This window comes from Notolabrus celidotus, chromosome 12, assembly GCF_009762535.1.
Source record: "Notolabrus celidotus isolate fNotCel1 chromosome 12, fNotCel1.pri, whole genome shotgun sequence".
NCBI classification, from domain to species: Eukaryota; Metazoa; Chordata; class Actinopteri; order Labriformes; family Labridae; genus Notolabrus; species Notolabrus celidotus.
In genome coordinates, this window is record NC_048283.1 from 3839042 (window position 1) to 3862377 (window position 23336).

The window sequence follows — 23336 nt, forward strand, 5'->3', positions numbered from 1 at the left end:
ATCCTTTTGAAGCAACACAAAGGATGTTATTGCAAATAATAAAACCTTCAAATTGGGCCATTTACATGCTCAAATAAATTATTGTTGTTGATTTTTATTAAATAAAGGAGGGGAAAACATTCAAAACTGCATTTACATCACGTCAAACTCTATCAGGAGGGACTTATGCTTCAATTAGATGAATTAAATCTGTGAGGAACATTAAATTAAATTAACTGATGTACAGTATGTTATGTAGAATCTCAATCCCATCTGAATTTAACTGGCACATACCTCAAATGTTTACAAAAAGTGCTGCATGACAAGCTTGACGAATAACATTTCACATGCATACTTTCAGTCGGTGGGAAATTCTGCCTCATACAGCCCTCGAGAGGCGACGACCAGGACTGAGAGCAAACACCCCCGCCACAGGCCATCAGAGCTGCGGGACCAGGGACAGGATTGGAAACACGTGTGTATTAATACCTGCTCACGTCTCAGAGTAAATATACGGCCCGGCTAACCTGCTAATAGCTTTAATTTGTAAAGTAAACAGTAGAAGAGTTTGACACTCACTCACCTAAGGTGGCTTTCCTCTCTGCTGCGCTGCTCGCCTGCCTTCAGACTCTGCTGTAAAGGGACTGTGTGGGGGGGAGGTTTCAGCCTGCCTCCCCCGGTATATCTGTTAAAGTCATTTTCCCTCAAAGAGGAATTAATTTCCTTTCTCAGGCGGCCCACAGCGCCTGTGGCACAGCCTGGGTCGTCCACACTCAGCCCTGCAGAGAGAGAGGAGTCAGTGTGAGTCTGAGTCTGTAAAGGCCTCTGAAAACCACAAACACACAAAAACTGATTATTTTTATATGTCATTTTATTTTCATTTGAACTGTTTTCACTTTATGTAAGTGCTCTTTACCTCCTCACACACACTCACGCTGTTGGTTTGAATTTTAGAGATTTAGAAAGTAAGAAATGATTATTCATTTCAAAGTTTTAGAAAGAGAACTCTTATTTATCTCTATAAATGTGTCTGCATAAATTGCCTGACTCAAATATATTTGAAATGCACAGATGAGGAACAAATAATTAGAATTCCTTCATAATTTCCCCACAAAACCAACACAGTTCACTTAAACACCAGGATAACATCTCACATTATCGGCTCTGAGTGTCTGTCGTTGTACAAAAAGTTACATACTTGACTTTGAGGGCAAATAAATGTTGCAAATGTGCTTTACTTTGAAAAATGTAAGAATATTGCTGCTTCTTGGAGTATAAAGATGAGTAAGTGCTCTTCAGATGTGTTAATACAGTAGCAAGAAAACTGCAACATACACTTCAGTCAAAGAATGGTCATTTTAGACAAACTCCACTCATCAGAAACATGTTAATTGATCTAATGATGATAAATAAGTTTACAGCTAACACAGATTAACAGAGAAAAACAGTGAAATCTCACTCCTAATCTGGGTAACAGTGTAAAGTTGAGTGTTTCAGAGGTCCAAACAGCTTCTTCTTTGTTCAGTTTTTAATGTTCTCATGAAATATGGAATATAATCAGAGTCAGGGCTTATACTGTGGGTGGTTGTGTTTGAGGTCTAACGTGCTGTAAGTACATTTTAAATGATCTCACATGAGTGCACTGGATATTATTATTAACTGCTCACAGAAAACATCTCTATCCATCAATGTTTATTTCACTTAATATGCTATTTACTCCTGTTGACCATTTATCTCAATTACTTATTAAGACTGTGGTAAATATTTCAAACAGTGACTTCTATGGTGCCGCTTTTCTCATTTTGTCTATTCTATTTGTGATTGAATGTTTTTGAGATTTCGAGGAGTCTTGATAAACCTCATGAGCAATAATAAGAGTAAAGAAGAGGCTGAGATCACACATCATTATATCTTGTATGAGGGAGTAGGTTTATCTTCCTATAAACACCAGAGGAATGAGGCATTGGTTCATCCTCTTATATAAGGCCATACATGACCTGACTCAAACTGTCAGTGGCTGTAACATTCAGTCTCATGTAAACATCACGTGATCCCCAAACTCAGTCTGTTAAAGTGCTGTCAAAGCTGCACGTTCACCTTAAACTTTATTAACCTGGTTGGAAACATATAAAACTGAGATTAAGGATGATCTGACGAGTGCATGAACATGTTTTAAAACTGAATGCTGCTGATTTAGTGATGGATGTTCAATGTGAGTCACAGTCTGTTGTTGTTTGTGTGAAATGTTTCATACTGTCCACTCAGCAACAACAGGAATATTCTCAAATCAAATAAAGGTTCAATAAAAAAATACTACAGATGATTAAAATTGGTCCAGACCTTCAGGGCTGAGATGTGTGATGAGAGTATTCAGTTAGTTTATGGATGAGGATTAGGACTTATGGACATTTTTAAGATCTGACCCTTTTTATTTGAAGAATTATGAGTTTAAAGTAGAGAAAGGGAATTGCAAAATTAAGTCAGACTTTTTTTTTTTAAGTGGCAGAAGTGTAGAAAAAATTGAGGATGCAGTTCGGATTTTTCTTCAGAATTTGGATTTATCTTGTTTTGAAAAAATGATGACTTTTATGTCTGAATTCTAATTTATATTCTAAGAGTTTTGGTTTTTAAATCTCAGAATTGAAATATTTTCTCAAAATTCAGATTTTTTTCTCAGAATTTTAAAGGAAAAAAAAGTCAGACCTCTAAATATATGCATAAATAAATAAATAAATAAATTGGCTGGGATCCTAATCATCTTAATTATTCTGTTTGTTGGTTATTGAAATATTTCATCAGAATAAACTGATAAACATTTCATTTTTATAAACTTTTAGTTTCTGACTTTATTCCAACCATACAAGTTACATTTGTAAATATTTATCTATGTGTATAATGTTTAATTATAATAAAAGAGTCACAGGTTTGGCTTCATTGACAAATAATACTCAATCAAAAATATAATTACATAAATTAATTATTTAACAAAATGTTGTATTTTTCCTAAACTATGAAAATAAAAGCTGCAGTTTTATCTTCATGACCTCATATTGAAGGTCTCTTAAGAAAGCACTCTCATACATGAGTGGCTGTTTTATAACTTGTTTTTTGGAAGGATAAATGTGAAACCTTATTTCAGGCAGTGCAATTCATATTTTCTAGTTTTTGCTAATTATTTTGTTATCAAACTTTCATATTCCTGTAAAAGTAGTGAGGAGTCATAGATAAAGTGACTCACTAGAGCTCTTAAAAATCACAGCACGTTTTTTCAGAGTCTGCAGACGAAACTTTGGGCAAAGGAAACTCTTTCAACTCTGAAGGAAGCAACAAGCGTCCTCGCCTTCCCCCTGAAGACTAACACTATTTTAACGGGTCACAACTGACAAAGGCAGAGTGACACACTGAATTAACCCCTGACACCTCACCCCATATCCCTTCTCTTATCCCCCCTACCCTCAAACCTCTCTCCCCCAGCCCCACCCGTGAACTATGAAGGCTGTATTCTCACAGGAAAAAAAAAAAGAAAGATGGCCACCGGAGGTCAACTCCAAAATAAATGCCCCTCTTTCCTGAGACTCAGCCATTTTTAATAGTGCAGATTTATTGTGCTGAGCTTTTTGGAGGGCGATCATATGTATGTGGTCAGTAGCGCGTATGCAGTCTGTGACCCAGCCTCCCTCTCACGTTACACCCTATTTATAACATCCCCTCCGCCGGCTCCCCTCGTTCTGCAGTTCCTAGGAACCTCCTTCTGCTCCCAGCCTCGAGCTCCGGTCTCCTGCTTCTCCTGACATCCGAGAGGCTCTGCTGCAGCTGATCTGGGCTCACTGTTTATCCTGTACAGCCTGGCAACCGTCCGCACGCTCCGGATTATCACAGGACAAAAACACTCACTTTACTTTTTACTTCACTTTGTTGAATTTTTTTTTTTTTTAACTTAAGGGGAAAAAAGTTTTTGGGAGTTGAGGGAAAAGGAGAATCATCCTGGATATGTGCTTGGATCTTTTTGTTTTTTAACAACTTTACTTTTTTTCACCTAACTTTCCTGGAGGATAGTGTGTGTGAGTGTGTGTGTGTGTTTAACCTACGATGGATCACACACTGTTCGGCTGCCTGCGGAGCCCACACGCCCCGGCTCAGGCCCTGCATCCCGCCTTCACCCAGTCCCCCCTCACCCTGCACGGACGCTCGGACCACGTCTCCTACCCTGACCTGGCCTCCTCCTCTTCCTCCTCCTCCACCTCCTCTCCCTCGCCCTGCATCATCTCCAGCTACCAGGTGGACGACAGCCTGTTTCCCGGGCAACACCACCACCACCACCACCTCCCCCACGCACACCGCGGCCACCTGCCCTCCCAGCAGCATCACCACCCACCTCAACACCACACGTCCTGGCACATCCCACAGATGCCCTCACCTGGTGGGGGCACGCGCCACAACCTTTGCCACCCACACTCCCACTCGGCCCACGATAATGGGCCAACAAACCCTGACCTGGGCCACCCGGGCGCACCCAGTATGTGTGCCAGCACCCCTAGTCTGGGCAGCGGCAGCACCCCTACAGGGGCCTCCTGTGTGCCTGCAGACTTTGGCAGACAGACTCTGTCACCTGCTGAGGCCGAGAAGAGGAACGGCAAGAGGAAAAGTGACAGTTCAGGTAAGAGGAGCTGAGACCAGAGAGTTTTAGTCACTTTTTTAAGACCAAAACCTGGAGAATCTTGTTCTGCAGACTCACTTCTACAAATATTCTACATGAAAAGGTGATTATGACAAAGAAACCATCAAAGGACCTGATAAAAAAAAATCATGTTTCCAACAGTAAGTGTCTTCTGTAAGATAAACAATCACACAAAAATATCAGTGTTGCAGGAAATATCAAGACCAAGGAGGTCAAAGATCAACACACATATCAGTATCTTTAATTTAAAGACTTAAAGACAAATAAAGGTAGATAGAGTGTGAAGTTCTGCAGCTCTGACTGTCCTTAAAACAGTCTGAAGGTGTTGGCTGATACACAGGGAGGCTGAGAGCAAATCTAACATGTTTGATATAAAACCTAATCACATTTGTTGGGAATAAGATAAGATAAGATATCCTTTATTCATTTAGAGGTTAGAAAATAAAGCTCAGAGTAAAGGACTAATGTCACAGATTGTAAAAGACGACACTGACGCCTTGAGCAGCACTAAACACCCGACAGACGGAAACTTCTCAGACTTTAAAACCTGAAATAAATAACCTTAAACTCAACAAAATGATTACAAAATGTTGCAGATGTCAGCGGCATGCTGTTTTATTTGTTATCTATAAAAAAAAGTGTATTAGTTGTTTATTTAATGAATCAAATAGTATTATATTTACACGTACAGACACACTGTGTGATCTGTGAGGTAGAGTTCATCAGCGCTGTGAGATCAGGGTCACTTTTGGGGTTTTTGGAAAGATATGACTTTATTAAATTAATACTCAGAGCAGGTTCAGGTGATCTGTGCTCAGTTTCTCTTAAACCTCACACATGCATTAATTTTTTGCCTTGTGCACGGCTGTGTTGGAGACTTTGGAGTTAAGACTCAGTCCTCAAACAACCTGCAAATCAAATATAATGTGCTCAAAATTTTAAAGCTAAATAAAAGGTGCATATTTCTGAACAAATTCCCACACAGGTAAAAACCTCTTACACAACCTGCAGGAAATTTCCCAACCTGCAGTCACCACAATAATCCATCACTGCGTGACAAAGTGCCAGAGTCGGGTCGCCGGAGTTCTCCCAGGGAACGTGATATTAGTGAGAGCTCTTAGTTTTCCAGGGAAAGTGTGCTCGTCGTTCTCCCTGTCCTTTTGAGGATTGTGGCGCCGTCAGCGCTGACATGCAACCCCTTTTTTTAGAGGCTTCTTTGTACGCACAGATTAACACCTGCAGGTCTGATTTTTTAACTGTTGTGGCTGTGATCAGGAGTTTTACTGGGATGCTGGTGGTCTGCTACTGCTGCAGTTTACAGACTCAAACAGAGCACTTGTTTGTCTTCAATTTATGGAGAAATAAAATTCACTGGCAGCATGTGTTTGAAGATTTAAAGTATTAAGTACTAAAATGTAGAAAGAAGCTTGTAACATTGATCTTATTAATTATTTTAAAGGACTTTGACAGGATGAGTTTCGTGTTAGATCAAATAAGGATTCAGATATTTCCAATTTATGACAGCTTTTAGAGAGCTTAGACAGCTCAGTGTTATGGTTTCCCTTGTGGTAAACATTGACATGGAAACTGTTGCGATAGTGCACCTAACCCCAGAATGAAACATATTTTCTTTTCTCTTTAGTCCAGTCGTCGGGAGACCGAGCCTCAGCTTCTAAATCCTTCTTCCCCCTGTTGCACACTCATTACATGTGCTGTGCATTTTCCCCCGTGCTAACACCAATCACACTGATTATCGGGGCTAACTGGGCCGCTGACTCAATCAGCTGTCTAAATATTACACCGCTGCCAGTTGCACGAGATCGAGTCGTGATCAGGTTTCACCATCTGGACCAGGAACTCGAGCTAAAACCTGAATTTAGACGCAGAAATGAAAACAAAACCTGAGAGCACATTTCCACACTACCTCCTCAGATATCGCTCGAATATGAAGCGTCTTGACTTTCTGCGTGTGATACTCCGGTTGTGATTGTTTCCTCAGGGTGGGCTGACGAGGTGAGTCTGCCCCACAGTGTGTTTTCTGGGAGTCTAGTTTCTGTGGAGTTTTTCAGCCTGTATGGTGTCAGCTTTGTGCACTTTTCTAAACGTCTGGTTACACTAATGTTGTGAAGGGAGTGGTCGTCCTTAAAAAGTTACTAGATCTGCTGTGTGGAACAATAAAAGGGGCTTGAAGTCTCACTCTGTTGAGTGCAAAGGTTGTAAAAAAAGAGTGCACTGCCTGGGACACAATAGAAGAAAGTTGGTGGTGCATTTTATTTCTTTTTCGCGTGTCTGCCTTTATGAAAATTTTGCAGAAGAAAAACAAAAATATAATGCAACTTCTCTTGAAGAAAACACAATTTGCAACCACAAAAAGAATTCACATTTATAAATGCTTTGACTTTCATGAGGAATAAGACATTATTTCTGAGAGGGTCCCTTCTGTGCTGAGCTGAGCTCATTTTGGGATCCCTGGATGACGTGCCCCGTCTGGGTGTGTGTACTTTTCTCATATTATTCCCCCTTTTTTGTGGAGAGATGAAAGTTACAGCGGGGACCTAATTGCTGCGGTGTCGTGGCTGTGTCATAAAAGCCTGCCGCTGGTTTTAACTCCAGGCCTGCTGCTCTGAACCAGCTGGAAGTGTTATTCCTTTATTTCTCTTTACACAATGTCTGTGTTTTCCAGACAATGAGAGGGAGAGAGGGAGAGAAAGCGGATAAATACGTCTTCAATCGGACGCACATTGCTGGTGGAGTGAAATTACAGGGAGAGAAAGAAGGTCAAGGGGGTGCCGGACTCAGCCTGCGGGTCAAGATTGATCTGTTTCATTTCATAAAACTCATGCAGGAATTCCTGCAGTTTAAACGTCTCTTAAACTGAGCTGTGCCATACAAATAGAACTTTTGTAGAGCCTCCTGAAGGACTTATTTTGCTCTGAGAAACCACCTAATTAGAAGGGAGATCCAAAAGCAGACCATCAGGGGTCCCCTCTGCGTTGGAAGTCTTAGGTGAAGAGATATTCGCTGCTCTGACGTGACTTCAGGCTTTCGCAGCGTTTGTGAGTCTGGCTCGGGGCTGCAGGATATTTACAGTCTGGCTTGAAGCAGGCCTGCTGGATTAACACACACTACAAAACAGGACCGCAGATGAATTAGCATGCAATCACTGCTGCAATGCGTGTCCAACACAGAAACCACAGAGGCTGAGCACAATAGGAAAGTTCTGGAGGACGAATTAAGCGTGCGTGTTTTGTGCAGAGAGTTTGTGGAAATAACGAAACAGAAAGCATTTTTCCAAAGTTATGAGCTGAAGTGGAGATGACGGGCTTGGGATGTGAAAGCTTTACTAAAATCTACATCTCACATTTTTATATCATGCACCGTTGCAAGTCCCCACCCTGCATTTTGATTATCTTTATAAGAATATTTCTAGTATTACAGTTCTTTTTTAAACACTCCTCTAACTTTCCTTTCCTTTATTCAGATCCCAATTAGCTGCCACTAACGCAGCAGCTACTCTACCTGGGGTCTACATTAAATAAACTTAACACACAAAATATACATGAAATACAAAAAAAGAAAAAACTACAAACATGAACAAAAATGCACAACAGGAAGTACAACTGAAAATGCTACAAACATAACAAAGAAAAACTGAATGCTACATAGAAATAAAATAGAAAAACACTTTAACACTGTTGAATAGATTTTAAGTTATGTGTATTAATTAAAATACAAAATTTAATTAATCTATCTTCTTTTAAAATATCATTAAATCTGTAAAATCTGATGTTTCACACTAGATATGTAGATTTAAGCACATTTATGATTTAAGTTTTTGGGGTTTATAATCTGTTTTTTATTAGTCACATTTTTTGCAGGTGTTATGCAGCACCACGGTCCAAGCCAGATTTCTCTGCAGGAGTAAAATAGTGTTTCTTATGTTATTAAATGTTGAAACTTAGCTTGAAATAGCAACATGTTTTGCATATAAAAGACTGGAAAAGGATGAATACAATTACCGAAGTGTTGTACTTTTTGCATTCTTACCCTTTCTAATTAAAAATACAATTAAAAAAAAAAAAAAGAAATATCAATTTTTTTTTATTCATTCATTTTCTGATAGTTTTTTTTTTTATTGTACATCAAGAAATTAAAAATCATGAGACAGAAAATTTAAAAAAGAAAGAAAAGAAATGTATATTTTTAATTTCCTGCCGAGCCTTTCTGTTCCATTTTAAGAATTGAAGTTGCAGCAGCGGATACTTTTAACACTCAGACAAATTGAACCCATGTTGGCAGTATAAGAGCCAGACGAGTGTAGCTGCACAGCTGCCACATGTGAAGCTGCCGTGAGTCCTTCCAGCCACTTAAAGTCTTCATAAACAAAGAGTGAACAATAAAGTGTGATTGACAGCTTCCATTGTTTCTCTTACTTTTCTTTTCTTCCCCTGACGACCAGCACCTGCCACATAACAGCACTTTATTTTTATTTTTGCTGCATATAAATCTGCTCTGAGTGGAACTGAAAACCTGTGTGGTGTTTGGTTTCAGAGTCCCAGGACGGGAATTACAAGTCAGACGTGAGCAGCAAACCCAGGAAGGAGAGGACAGCGTTCACCAAGGAGCAGATCCGAGAGCTGGAGGCCGAGTTCGCCCACCACAACTACCTAACCCGGCTAAGGCGCTACGAGATCGCCGTCAACCTCGACCTCACTGAAAGACAAGTACGTTCCCACCCACCGCAGCTTGTTTCCCCCTGGGCTCAGACATTATTGAACCCCCTATTAGCACATTAATGCCATGTTGTGAAAACAGAGGCGGCTTCAGGACGACAAGGAGGCTTTTCGGCTTGCTACTGTGTTTTCGTAACTCCAGTGCGAGGGGCTATTGTGCTCCAGATGTGGCTGTGTGAGGGGACTATCATATTCCAGATGTTCCTGTCTATTCTTTCAAACAGGCCCCAGCCGAGGCATGGAGACGGGTTGAAGGAAACACTGTCTAGCAAGTCACTTCCTCTCTCCCAGTACCCCTGAAAGCACAAATTGGTCTCTGAGCGTGGGCCGGCTGCTGTAAAAACGCCCGCACATGAAATAAATAACAGGAGACAAATGGAAGGGGGAAGGAAACGGCGTACAGCCTGTTGTTCTCTGACACCCGCTTGGAAGCTATAAGTCACACTTAGTTGACACCTTGCCAGTGATATGTCGCCGTGTGGATTGAATGTACAGAACAGACAGGTGTGAGAAATGAGGGTACAGTTTAGCGGTGAAGATCACAGCGCAAAATACCAAAAGTATATTTAAGTGAGCCTTTCAGATAACGTTTGTATAGACTTAAAGCTATTGATTCTGTGAGCTGATTTTTCTTCATGTTGACATTTGGACCAATAACTTACCAGGGTAGTGTTTTTTTTTTCTTTGTCATTATGCATGCTGCTTCAGCCGGCCGGATTAAGGGGGCACCTAATTGGAAAATAGCCATCCTTAATGCAGGCTGTTCTCATTCACTGCTAGAACTAATACCTGTGAAATCCTCAGTAATTTGTATTTAACCCATTTAATGGAGAGCCAAGTTGGACAAATTAGATGCTCAGGGCAAGTGATCCAGTCGTCTAACATGTGGGAATTAAGTTGTTGCAACAGAAAGAACGATAAAGCCAGACTGGGGTGGAAGTCAAGGGTGGGATCTGAGTCCGGAGTGGAACAAAAAGTAATGTATGAGTTATTGTTTACTTCACTACACAGTGTTTTTTGGCATTAATCTAACCTCACAGGCCGTGTTAGCCACATCTCAGAAGGAAAGGAAACTGTAGACAAAAAGCTGATTGACTGTAACACACACATAATTATATCTCAAAACAGCCCAAAGGATACCTTGACACAAATTGGCGACCTCTGGTCTTAAAGTATGAAGCCTATGTGGAACTGCAGTTCATCGAGCGTCCACTTGAGGCAGGCTGCAGTAATGCCAGAAACCACATCCACACCCATTCAAAAAGAGGATCTTTACAGCAGAAATAAACATGCAGAAAAATCTCAACACTTCTCTATCGGCACACACTGTACGGAGGGTAAATTTATTATAACTTGTTATTTTTTAAGATATTACACAAGTTTTGCCCAAATAAGGGCATGGCTGACTTGATTGACAGGAAGGCACCAGGTAGCTGTTAGTGAAAAGGTTGAAGGCCCGCCTCTTTACCTCACACTAGCTTGACGGACGCAAGGTTGAGTTCAGCATTTCCAATTCGGCACCCACCAACGGTCGGCTTCAAAACAGGGCTTCAGAAACAGATGGATGATGTCATGGACATTACGTCCATTTATTATACAGTCTATATTTAAAACAGACGGTATAGGGTACCTTAGCCCTTAAAGACCCAGACAGCCGGCGGCGGCTACTTGTTCTTAAATGTTTGATAACTTTTGAACTGCCAATCCTATCAACAAGCTTTAAAAACAGCTTTCCATTAATACTACATTCGTCTCATTTGTCTCATATTCAAAATAAATTCAGGAGAGTCTGGCGACCCAAATATTGGTCTAGGTCTTTAAGGGTTAAAACACCCAGAATGAATAGAAAAATGAAGAACTTTGAAGAAGACGGTAGAGATGACACTGCGTAAGAGAGGAAGAAAACAAAAGCTCAAATCAGATGCTAAAGGGCTCCTCAAAACAGGCCTTGTAACAGACACTTAATCATGCTATGAAACAGATCTAATCACACTGTGAGACATTCGATTTTGCCCCAATATAGATGGTTGTAATTAAGTGTCAAATTCTGGGTACAGTGATGCTCAACACTTGCACAAGGGTACCTTGAAACAGATCTAAATATAGGTCAGAAGAGGCCAAACAGACTTTTAGATACACACTTGATACTGTCACTCAAGGGTGGCTTGAAACCGATGCAAAAAAGGCTTTAAAGTACCTTGAATCTAATAATACACAGACAACAAAAGATCCTTTAGAAGACTCTTAATGGTTCCTCAAAACATTACAAGCTTTGTTTTAGGAAAGATGAAAAAAGCTCTTAAAAGAGATGCTTAAGGGCAGCCGAAGAGAGAAGAAAACAAATTGGCCTTTAATAATGCTAAGTCCTTAAGGGGTACCTTGATACAGAAGCTTAAATGACCCTGTGATAGAACCTGAATATATGTTTTAAGGGGAACTTTAATTTCTGTTTTCTTAAGATAACACATTGCATAGTTCTGTAATTACTTGCTCTACCTTGAACAAACTATCCGTCTATTTCAGTGTAACTTTTTGTAAAAGAATGTCATTAACAAAGTCAGGGTTCATGGTTTAATTCCCACTTGGGCTGCACATGAAAAAGTAGTGCTGTGTGCTGCGTGAGGGGCGTCAGATAAAAGTGTCCATCAAAGGAAATCTTTTCCAGGAAATAAAGATGTCTGCAGGAGTGTTTCAAGTTCCTCTCGAAGTAATGTGAGCAGTAAACCTGTACAGCTGCATTTAGGTTCTTATGGCTCAATCTAAAAGGAGAGGGAAACTTTGACATGAGCAGAAACAAATGGATCATAAATCATGTGACTGACCCGCAGCTTTTGCTTTATATTACCAAGGTGTAAAAAACTTTGAAGAAAAACTTCTAAGTACCTCTATCTCGGGGAAAACTCCATTTAACTCTGCAGAGCCACAACTCACAGAGCCTGCCATAATTATTCCACTTCAGCCTCCCAGACTGTTGCAATTAATCTCTCTGTGGCTCCAAGCAGCAGAAAAAGTGCATGAAATTTCCTCAGCTCATACAGGATAAGTTATGTGTGACGTCATTTTTTTGTCAGGGAAAATATACAGCCAGGAGATAGTGAGGTAAATATTGGCAATACAAAGAGGCGGCTACGGGGACTTGATTTATGCTGCATGAGCTGTTTGGAGTTATTTGATTGATGTTTTATTGTAGACCATGGCAGAGGTGGAGCTACAGGGCCAAAACTTCTTAGTGTTTGGATACGTTTTTGGATAAAATACCCTCAATAAACATATATTAACAGGAGGTTTAAAAATGAACACTTTTTCAACCTCTAAAGTTGCATTTAAGTATCACTTTAATTACATTTCAACTGCTATTACAGACTGAAGCAGGTTGTAATGACACAATGAATTATACTTATTGAAATTGCATTCAAATAAGGTTATGAGTCACCCTGACGTCATCTACCACAGATTTTGGCCTAGTTTAACACGGATGGCTAGACCAGGGGTTCCCAAAGTAGGGGTCGGGACCCCCTGAGGGGTCGCCAGACACTGATTGGGGGTTGCAAGATTTTTTTTTTTCAAGTTATCTAAAATTTTGTATATTGCAATTACTGTAAATGTATATTTTTTTCAAAAGTAGCTCATTTAGAAATAAAACCTTGCAGATACATTTTTTTTCATTAGTTTTCTGCCTTCCTGTACATGACTGATTAGTTTTAGGTTAGGTTAGAGTTAGGGTTAGTTTACAGTTAATTAACAAAAGCATCAGTAGCAGGGGTTAATTCATAACAGCACAGGAAATACAGTCACATGTGCATGGAGGTGGCTTCTTTTCTGCAGACTAGCTAAATTAAGTATGAAGCTACATTTAATCACTTTAAAGGGACAGTGGGGGTGGCAAGTCTTTGGTACCTATATTTTGGGTGTCGTGGGCCGAAAAGTTGGGGAACCCCTGGGCTAGATGTCTCTAGACTTGCAAACCATGTTGCAAAAGAAATCCCATAGTTGTTGTTTTGAATGCATCAAATAGCTCTGTCCTGTTTCCTGGTATGTTTAGCGTTAATAAAGCACGACTCAGTGGCACCACACGGATGCTTAAATTAGCCCATTTCACAAGTTGATGGGTCTTTTAGCATATCAAAGTGTACAAACGGACGCTGAAGTAATCAGTCTTGTATTTGATGTGTTTAACTACAAGTCTTGCAGAGTGGCATTTCAAGGTGGGATATTTAAGTCCCTGTTAGGCCTTTTCTGTGATGTCTAATACACAGAGGCGTAATGTGGGAGGACCAAGGCAGTGTGTATCATGGTGTGTATGTCTGAGTATGTGTATTAGGGATGGGCATTTCAAGCCAAAATACTATTCAATAATTATTGGAATAATAATTTCTGAGATTCAGAAACTGAGCAAATCGCCCCGACTGTTACTAATGTTCTTCTTCTTCTTTTGCTATTTAATGCAGTTAGCATTCTTCTTCTTCTGTTTGCTAATGCAGTTTGCTAACAGTTTTAAGACGCTCTGTAGCCACCGTCTGGCGGGAATATCATATTACAACCAGGCACCGGTGAAAACGGTGACACATTGTACTTTTAAAATGAGAAAATATTGAGAAAAATTAGTGAACGAAAATTGGAATATTGAATTGCCCATCCCTAGTGTGTATGTGGAGCTCCCACTGTGTCGGGCCTCCCGTGCTTCCACAACACCGCAATGCAATGTGAAATCACACACTAGGACACCAATATTACTCCACTGTGGAGTTTAATGCGCAAGTACAACCGCAAAATGATGGAGGAGCCTCATTACGGTACTGATGTGCAATGAGTAGCAGGTTATAAGTTTCACTCTCTGTTATTGGTCCAAAGTGCTGCTGCTGCTAGACACCACTGAAAAACAAGACTTAACACCAGCCCTGGCCTCCCTGTGTTGGCTTCCTGATCATTCCCACATTGATTTTAATATTTTATCGCCGTCTTCTAAGGCCTCTAATTATATCCAACAACTACTAACCCCAGCTTGGGGTTTGAAAAGGGCTGAGTGGTTGCACCCAGAGCCTGATGACTAACAGCTATCAGGCTTCTGAGGTCCGGTTGCCAAAGCTGTGAGTCGACCTCCTGAAAACCAACTTGCTAATCTGTCACTGCTGTCTCAAGAGATAAGTTGTATCTCTCAGTTTTTGTTGTTAGAGCACATTTCAACATTTTTAAAACTTTTTAAAGCTGCCCCTGAAGTGTGATTGCATGTGTAGCGTTATGGTGCAGTGCAGGTAAGTGAGTCTGAGTAATGTGTGTGAATGCACGTAACCCTTGAGTGTCACATGTTTGGTTTGACATCAGACCCTGGCATATATAAGTGATCCTTCGCTGGACTCTCCCCCCTCCTCCCCCCTCCTCCTCCCCCTCCTCCTCTTAGAAAAGGCCCTGAGGCTTGTAAAGAATCTGAGGTGAGACTCAGCACGCCGTACACCCCTGACGTTTAAGACAAACGTTTGTGCTGTCAACTCACTTCCTGACCACGTGACCGACCGCTCAGTCCCCCAAGTATGACACTCCCCAAAAATAAACTCTACCCACCCTGCGTGACAGAGGCGAGCCTCCCCCCTCCTCCTCCTCCTCCCCCCTCCCCTCAGGCGTATGTGTCGACACTCATAGGGCCTCTGCTGCTTCTTGACGTCTACGCCGTTTTAAGCAACAGCTTAATCATCAATCTGAGAGACGTAAATACGGAGTAGGCTGTTGAGTCAGGGGAAAACAGGTAGAGGCCAAGTGGCAGACGGAGCTGAACATCCACGTGTAGTAGCTGCATTAGAAATAGCTGCTAAACTTCTCATGAAAGTTTCTGTTGATCTTTCTAATTGCTTCCTGATTATTGTTGCAACTGTTTGCTCTCTCCTTTAAAGCAGTGAGTTTGATCTTCTCTGTCTGTTTGTAGGTGAAGGTTTGGTTCCAAAACAGGAGGATGAAGTGGAAAAGAGTGAAGGGCGGCCAACAGGGGGCAGCGGCTCGAGAGAAAGAACTGGTCAATGTGAAAAAGGGCACGTTGCTGCCGTCAGAGTTCTCTGGCATCGCAGCGCTCCACCACTCGACGGACTCCTTAGCCAATGAGGACAGTCACGACAGCGACCAGAGCTCTGAGCATGCTCACTTATGATGCCCCGCCCCCCCCTCTTCTTCAGAGAATCGGCCCTGCCTCTGATCCAGGACCGTCCTTGTAAGGACTGCTGTTTGCTGATTTGCCATCGTCATACAACGATGCTAAAAAAGTGTACAAATGTACAGAGGAATTATGTATAAAGCTGTCATCATGCAGGCAAAATGTAAATGTCAAGCACATAAAGGGGAGGTTGACTTATTTCAAAGCACCAGTGGTTAAAAATATCTTTTGCTAATGCAAAAAAAAAAAAAGAAATAATATAAAATCTTATTGAATTTTTTCCCCACACAAATTGACTTCATGTTGAATAACATTTGGGAAAAGACTATTTAGTCAAATTGTTGTAAACATTCCATGTTGTGTGCCTTCATAGAAGCAGACTAAGTCTTAAATTTGCACTGTTGAACCCTTCAGCTTCTACTGTAAAGATGTACATTACAATGTCAGTGAGTAATTGATCAAATCAAGAGCCAGGAAATCAAATTAGCCGAGCTAATATAATGATCTGTAAATAATTCTCAGTGTTGTCTTCCCTTAAAGACATTTTTATACCCACACTGTTCAGCACTGACGGTTCTTTAGTCGACACTTTCCTGCCTGGAGATGACATTTTGTAAACAAATCTGAAACCTAACATTAGCATTTCATTAAATCCCTTCAGGGAGAGTTGCAGATCAAATAAAAAATTTAACCAGTGGCAAAAAGACTCTGTATCCTTGAATCATTTTTCCTCCAACATCCATCCACATCAGCTCAGGCAGGTCTGCGTGTATTTTTCATAGAGTGAAGCTGAAATGAATTAAACATTGCAGCAGAGAGTGCAGAAAGCTGGTGATGAGGGTGCATGCTAAATTCACCTTAGCCTCAGGGCAGGGTCGGGACTCCTGCCAAGAGTCGGAGAGTGAACCCGCAAAGGATCGGATTCTGTTACAAAATCCAGTTGAAAATAATTTCATGACATGATCTCGCCTTTCAGCACATTGTGATTGTGCATTCTAATTTTTCCAGGAGAAACCTCACACTGCATGCGAGGTTTTCCATTTTCGTTTCATAACCCTCGAAGAACCCCTCCAGGTTAATGTGAATTCACAGATACAGAGGACATTCACCTTTTTTCACTCACTGGACAATATCTGCACATTATCTGCCAAGTTACCACATAGACTTACATAAGATCATAACACTCACCTCCAAATATGGTCGTTCCTCTTCATCTGCAGTGAACAGCTGATGCATCCCTCCAGGTTCTTAGCTGTGTTATTTTAAAAAGCACAAAACGGAAAAACATTCGTCTTAAAACTGAAATATTTGCACTCTATTTTATTTTCAAGCATCCTGCTTAATCAAATATCTTGATGCTTCAAGATCAGAGTGTGACATTTCTTGGATAGAGTTTTCTTGAAGTATTTTCCTCTGAGATTGAATCAACATTGAACTCCAAAAACGCTGCCAGAAGTTTGGTGAGACTTCATGTAGACACATGTAACTTCTGGTTACAACATCTGACCCTGCGGTGAGATCATGCTGTGCCGCCATAAATCTTCTGAGTCATCAGGGGTTATGATAACCCTTCCTGAACTAATCTTTCAAATGTCCTTGAATCCTTCCCTAACCAAGAGAAAAAGTGAGCAGGCCTCATATCTGCAGAGATGTAGACAATGGCTGTCTCTGCTTGTTGTGAAGGTACTTTTATCTAAATGTCACCCGTCTTAAATTTACAACCTCACTGCTCTGAGGAACTTTCATTTCACATTTCAGTCCAACTTTCTTTTGTTCTGTCTGAACAAAGACCAACACATCTTTGATATTAAGTTTTATAAAAGATAGAGAGTGCAGACTTGACTTCACAGCCACAGGTAGTTTGGCTAAAGAGAAGCTACAAGTGCAGTCTTTCCTTGACTCGGTTAGAGAATCCAACTTCACCATTAGTCAGTCAGTTAGTTCAGCTCACCCTGCACCAGACATTACATTCTCCTCCTCTCTCACATCTGTGACATTGTAAGCTTGTATTTATCTTCTTTTTTTTTTTTGACCCCCGAGGCGTTCAACAATCCTGAGGCTTTTTATAAAGTCTGGTAAAAGTCAGTTTTGATTTACTCCCGCCATGTTTCTATTACCCGCAATAAAAAAAGGGGATACTTGTCTCGTCACGTGGAGCGAGCATGCTCAGTAAGAATAGTTTTACCCAAACAAGGACGAAACAATCGGATTAAGACCTCACAAGGTTAAGAAATCCAATATCAAACGGCATAAACTGAGATTGAATAAAAGAGGTATAAAGCATCCCTCTCCAAATGTGTAGCATTAGACCACTTTGGGTAACGTCCCAAAGGGATATAATAATCCACTCACTCATCATACTATCCAGGTTACAGGCTCACAATATGACATTTTCATGTTTTTTAAGGTGTACATAACTGTGCTTTCATTTTGCCTTTTTACGTCCTCACACTTCTGCCACTTTATTTCCTGTTTTGATTCCAAACACACTTTTTTTAAAATTCATATATTGGGGTATTTTTTGCCTTTTTTTTTTTTTGAGAGGATAGATGAAGAGAGACAGGAAATGTGGGGAGTAATTATCTTTATTTAAACTCGGAAATCATTGAGAGCAAAGCCCTCATTTATGATGACGTCGAGCAAAAGATAAAACCTTTAAAGAATGGTGATCAATTAAAAACAGACAACAAGTAAAAAGTAGTGTTAACACAAATTCAGTTAAAACAGGTACAATCAGAGGTTAAAAAGTCTTAAACTAATGATTTAAAATGACTAAAAGAAACCAGTGCATTCATTTTTAAAGTGCTTTGAAGTGAGTTCCACACAGATGGTGCAAAAAAAGAAACAAAAGCAGATCTTCCCAGCTCTGAATTAACTCTACAGATTAGAGTAGAGAGCGGGGGAAGACATGCAGCTAATGGTCGCCGCCGGGGATGGAACAGGCAACCTCTACGACAAGGCCTGTGGCCTCTGTATGTGGGGCGCTTAGACTGCAAGGTGCACCATACAAAATCACTTTTATTTTGATAAGGTAAGATACACTTTATTGGTCCCCCATTGAGGGAAATTATTTTGTTACAGCAGCTTAGAACACGGGACAGGGGAATACAACAATGTACTAACATAGTTAAAAAATATAATAACAATAATAATAATAGCAATGACAAAGTAAAATAGAATAGAATAGAATAGAATACAATAAAATAAAATGAAATAAAATAGAATAAAATAGAATAGAATAAAATAGAATAGAATAAAATAGAATAGAATAAAATAAAATAGAATAGAATAAAATAGAATAGAATAAAATAAAATAAAATAAAGTAAAATAAACTATGTACACTATGTACACTTCTATCTGATAAATGGATAGTAAGGTATGTTTGTCTCCTCTCTCCCTCTCTCTGTCACCTGCAGAGAAGAGCAGGGTTGAAGTCAGGACTCACTCATATAAGAAGAGTAATCTTATATTATGGATTAAATGGGAAACTGTAGCCTACCTTTATGAGCTTTATTCATCCAGTCTTTAATCTAGGATGAAAGGGGGCCAGGGGAACCTTTCTTATTTGGCTCCTGTTGAGTTTCCTTTTTGCTACTCTTCTTACATTTCTAAATCTTTTAAAAACACAACACGAAGTGTGTAAATAAGCATGCCAGTAAATGACTCTACTTCCCCTAACTGCCATGCACACTCTACACCCTTGTAACACAGCTGTGTGCTTGACACGAGCTCCACACACTAACTCTCGCGAGATTAAGTGACACGGAATGCGTCACCTAGCAGCCTCTCTGTGACTAAAGGTAAACTCGCCTCCTATAAATGAAGCTGGATGAGCAGATAAATGGTTACAGTAACAGTATCCAGCAGCTGCTCCAAACTGACCCGGACTGGGTTTCCTGAATGTGACAACTTTGCTGGCTTGCTCTCATTTCGTAATTGACCTACTTTGACTGTCCAGAGAAAAACAAGGGTGTTATATAAGCCAGCAGAGGAATCTGGTGTGGAGGAACGTGCCCAGAGGGAGAGTACCTGCTCAGGTAGTATAACACTCACCTGCAGCAGCAGCAGCAGCAGCAGGGAGCTCGGGACTGCCTCACCATGACTGCAGATATGGATCTGAGCGTGGCGTTTGCAGGATTCAGGGGCATGTTTTTCATGCTCACACCCAACGAGTCATCTTTTGAGAAGTTGGAGGAAGTTCCCCAGTATGTGCAACAGGTGGGTAAAACTTCTGCCTCACACACACACTTCTATACAATGTGTTTGTCATGCTCTGATTTCCTCCTCTCTGGGAGGGGAACCTCAGCCGACCTTTGCTGTCACACAGGGCTGGAAAGATATGCAGACTTTTTTTTTTAAGAGTTTAAAACAACACAGGAAACATGCAATCAAGTTACACAACAATGCAAATTAAAGTTGTTAATTTATTGATTTGGAAGAAAATAGTTTTTACAAGCAAAAATGCATGTACAGATTAAAGCTGCTCTAATGTAAATATTTGCAGCTTTTGTTTCTCCAATTTCAAACAGAATATGGACCTTGCATTCGCAGTTGCAAAATTACAATTTGATTAAAGACAAAACATACTCAATAATCACAGTTGCACCATAAAGACCAGCTTACCCTGCATGTCTGGTGCACAAATAGCCTGAATATTAGTTTTGTACTTGCAAATTTGGCTTTAACTCCTTCCAAACTGAAAGTTGATTAAAGACAAAACCTACTCAATAATCAAAACCTACTCAATAATCACAGTTGCACCATTAATACCAGCTTACCCTGCATGTCTGGTGCACAAATAGCCTGAATATTAGTTTTGTACTGGGAAATTTGGCTTTAACTCCTCCCAAACTGCTGAAAGTTTGCAAATATTTGGTGCAAGAGCTGCCAAGTTGGCTTGTTGTTATGCTGAACATAACAGACCAAAGTAGATGATTCATTCTAAAAAAAACAACCTGTATAAACGTATTTATTTAGGCTAATTACCTTAGTGCCCGTCAGTTTTATTACATGTTATATGACTCCAGGATTAAAACAAACTGTGAACTTTGGTCCATCTGTGTTTACCAATTATCCTGATAACAGGTCAGGTGTTATTGTAGCTCGAGGGGAGGATTTGGAGACGTACTGAAAGGCCATCAACATCTTGTGAAAGCTTTCACGGTACACACCTAAAGCTCATGAACAAAACAAGATTGAAGACTGACAATAAGCAGGATAAATGTGTCCATCTGAGCAGCATGTGACTGCGGCATTATTAAGTGTTAAGTTGTGGAGCGTCATGGTGGAGTGGCATGAAAGACGGAAGTCCATGGAAATTAAAGATGCAAGATTTTTGGCGGATGGGATGAATATTTACAGAACTAAAACTTGATTTATATCATGAGGAAATGTCCTGATTATATACTTGTTTGTTTGAGTATAGTTAAATCATATAACACTAATGCTAAATGCTTATTAGCACTGAATTCAGTTCAATTAGAAACGCTGACTCACAAACAGAAGTCCAGCAAGTACTCAAAGTTGAATAACAAAAAAATAGATACAAGCAGATCACCAAAAATCAAGTAGTTACTTGAAAATAAACTTGTGGTACATGAAACTTTTGATTGATGTGCCTTATTTTTAATCATCACTGAATTCAGTTGAATTAGAAATGCTAATTCACAAACAGAAGACCAGAAATTACTCAAAGAGGAATAACCAAATGAAAAATATAAACAGAATCAAGTAGTTACTTATACACTTGTGGTAGACGAAACTTTTGATTGAGGGGCCTTATTTTTTTAATAACTTTATTTATGTTTTTTTCTTAATTTTGAACAGATATGTACACGTACAAACACAAACATCAACATCCCCAACATCCCCCAAACCACCCGACACCCAAAAGGTTGTAAAACAGAGAGGAACATGACAAATAAAGGTACAAAAATATGTTATAATAATACATAAAAAAATAAATAGTAATAATAGTAGTAGAAAATAAATTAAAAAATGTAAATAACAATAAATACATAGAATAAAATATATAAAAATAAATAAATAAATAAAAGCCGGAGTGTTATGACATTCAATTCAATTCAATTCAATTTAAAAAACTTTATTTGTCCCTGGGGGGCAATTTAAGGTGCACAAAAAACAGACACTTAAATTATAAGGATTGTAAAAAAGAAAGAAAATAGTTATACAAAAAACAACAAATTTTACAGGCGACAGTATACCCATATACCCACACATACACATGTGCATACACACACATGTAGAGCATTCAATTCTTATTCCCACACATAGGATAAAAAGCAAAAAGCTTCAGGAGACTCAACATTATGTTAATTGTGAAAAGGGAACAGTGAGAGGCCCAGGTAGTGATGAATTTCTACTTGCTTTTGTCGTATGTGAGTTTTTCAAGAGGAACTAATGACAATATTTCTTTGATCCAGCTAATAAATGATAGGGGTTTGTCTGATTTCCAGTTTGGAAGAATGAGTCTCCGGGCTTCAAGTGTGGTGGATGCCACAAAATTAGCTTATAGAGGGGGCAGAGATATTTGTATTGTCCTTTGGAACTCCAAAAATAGCCAGGATTGGATCAATTTCAATGGTCTTTTGGCAAATATCTGAAAAAGCTTTAAAAATGTAATTCCAGACGGGCAATCCCAGAACATGTGCCCAGTTGTAGCTAGGTCGAGGTGGCATCTAGTGCAAATGGGATCTGTATCAGGGTTAGAATTTAGATAGTTTCTCTCTGTATAGTGCAAATGATGAAAGACAGAGTGAGCTGGTGTGTTGACGCTGTTCGGCTATATTCCAAGCCTCAATTGAGACTTGAACATTAAGGTCCTGTTCTTTTGGGGGATTTTGACCTTAAGCAGAACTGCTGTACAAGATAAGAGAGTTATCCAACAGTGTCCAAAGTAGAGTTTATAAATGAACCAATCAATTTTATAGAGGAAGAAGTTTTGAGGATACAAGATTGTTATCAAAGAACAGTATGATCTTCGTCCTTATCAATAGGATTTGGCCAGCTGACTGTGTTCAGTGTGGTCAGGGTGAAGATATCTGTATCACATGAAGGAAGACAAGACAGTCACACTAAAGTGTTACTTTACTCACAAACAATGAGGGTTTTCTGCCACTACCTAATGTCATTTTACAGTGTCTGAGTTGTCATTTATTACAGCAAACGTCTGGTGCAGATTCAACAACACATGTTTGTCATGAGGTTTTATGGAGCACATCAGGGGAGGAGAACAATAAACCTCACAACAGGAGTTCTTATTATCCACTACCAACCGTGATTAAACAGATTTGTTATAGCTCGCAGGGCTTTGTGGTGATACAACTTTTGCAAGGGTGTGTATGAGCACTTTGTGACTCAGCATTTTGTCATTAATTATTCAGCACAACTGTTGTTCTCTGATCCCAGCAGGCCTCATTAATTAGAAAAAAGCAAAACAAAATCTTCTTATTTTGGAGTTGTTTGGAATTATTGGGTTTTTTTGGGGGGGTTGTTTCCAGGTCTTTCAGCTAGTCACTGATTTAAAGGCAAACACAATATTTTCCTCCTCAGACAGCAGTGATAAAAGTCTATTGTCAGCCTGCGTGTTCTCAGAAAACATCAGTCGTCCGTGACCCTATAAAAAGGCTGTTTGGGGAAAGTACAGACATCTGGTCAACAAATGTCTTCATGTTTAATGTAATGTCGAAATTGTGAATATAATAATATTATTGGATACCACAACAGACAGCTCACATGGGATGTAAGCATGCTGGATTATAAAATAAGATTTTTTTTAATACAGAT

General features: G+C 39.8%; 2 protein-coding genes and 1 long non-coding RNA gene across 3 annotated transcripts in view; 2 read left to right on the top strand and 1 right to left on the bottom strand.

Annotated features, from left to right (window-relative positions):
- Window positions 1–115: 115 nt before the first annotated feature.
- On the bottom strand, window positions 116–19227 carry LOC117823447. The gene is made up of 4 exons (XR_004633405.1): window positions 19030–19227; window positions 16718–16781; window positions 563–758; window positions 116–424 (listed from the first exon to the last, which is right to left on the bottom strand). It is a non-coding gene; the product is annotated as an uncharacterized LOC117823447 (long non-coding RNA).
- meox2a (mesenchyme homeobox 2a) lies at window positions 3597–16220 on the top strand. Its single transcript, XM_034698649.1, has 3 exons — window positions 3597–4636; window positions 9209–9381; window positions 15308–16220. The coding sequence occupies exons 1-3, from the start codon at window positions 4069–4071 to the stop codon at window positions 15524–15526; spliced, it is 960 nt and encodes a 319-aa protein (XP_034554540.1). The 5' UTR covers window positions 3597–4068; the 3' UTR covers window positions 15527–16220.
- A 58-nt stretch (window positions 19228–19285) lies between the features above and the next one.
- agmo (alkylglycerol monooxygenase) overlaps window positions 19286–23336 on the top strand; it is a 76256-nt gene continuing 72205 nt past the window's right edge. Inside the window, exon 1 of the mRNA XM_034697945.1 lies at window positions 19286–19748. Within this exon, the coding sequence (XP_034553836.1) occupies window positions 19629–19748 (120 nt within the window). The 5' untranslated portion in view covers window positions 19286–19628. The remainder of the gene's footprint in view (window positions 19749–23336) is intronic.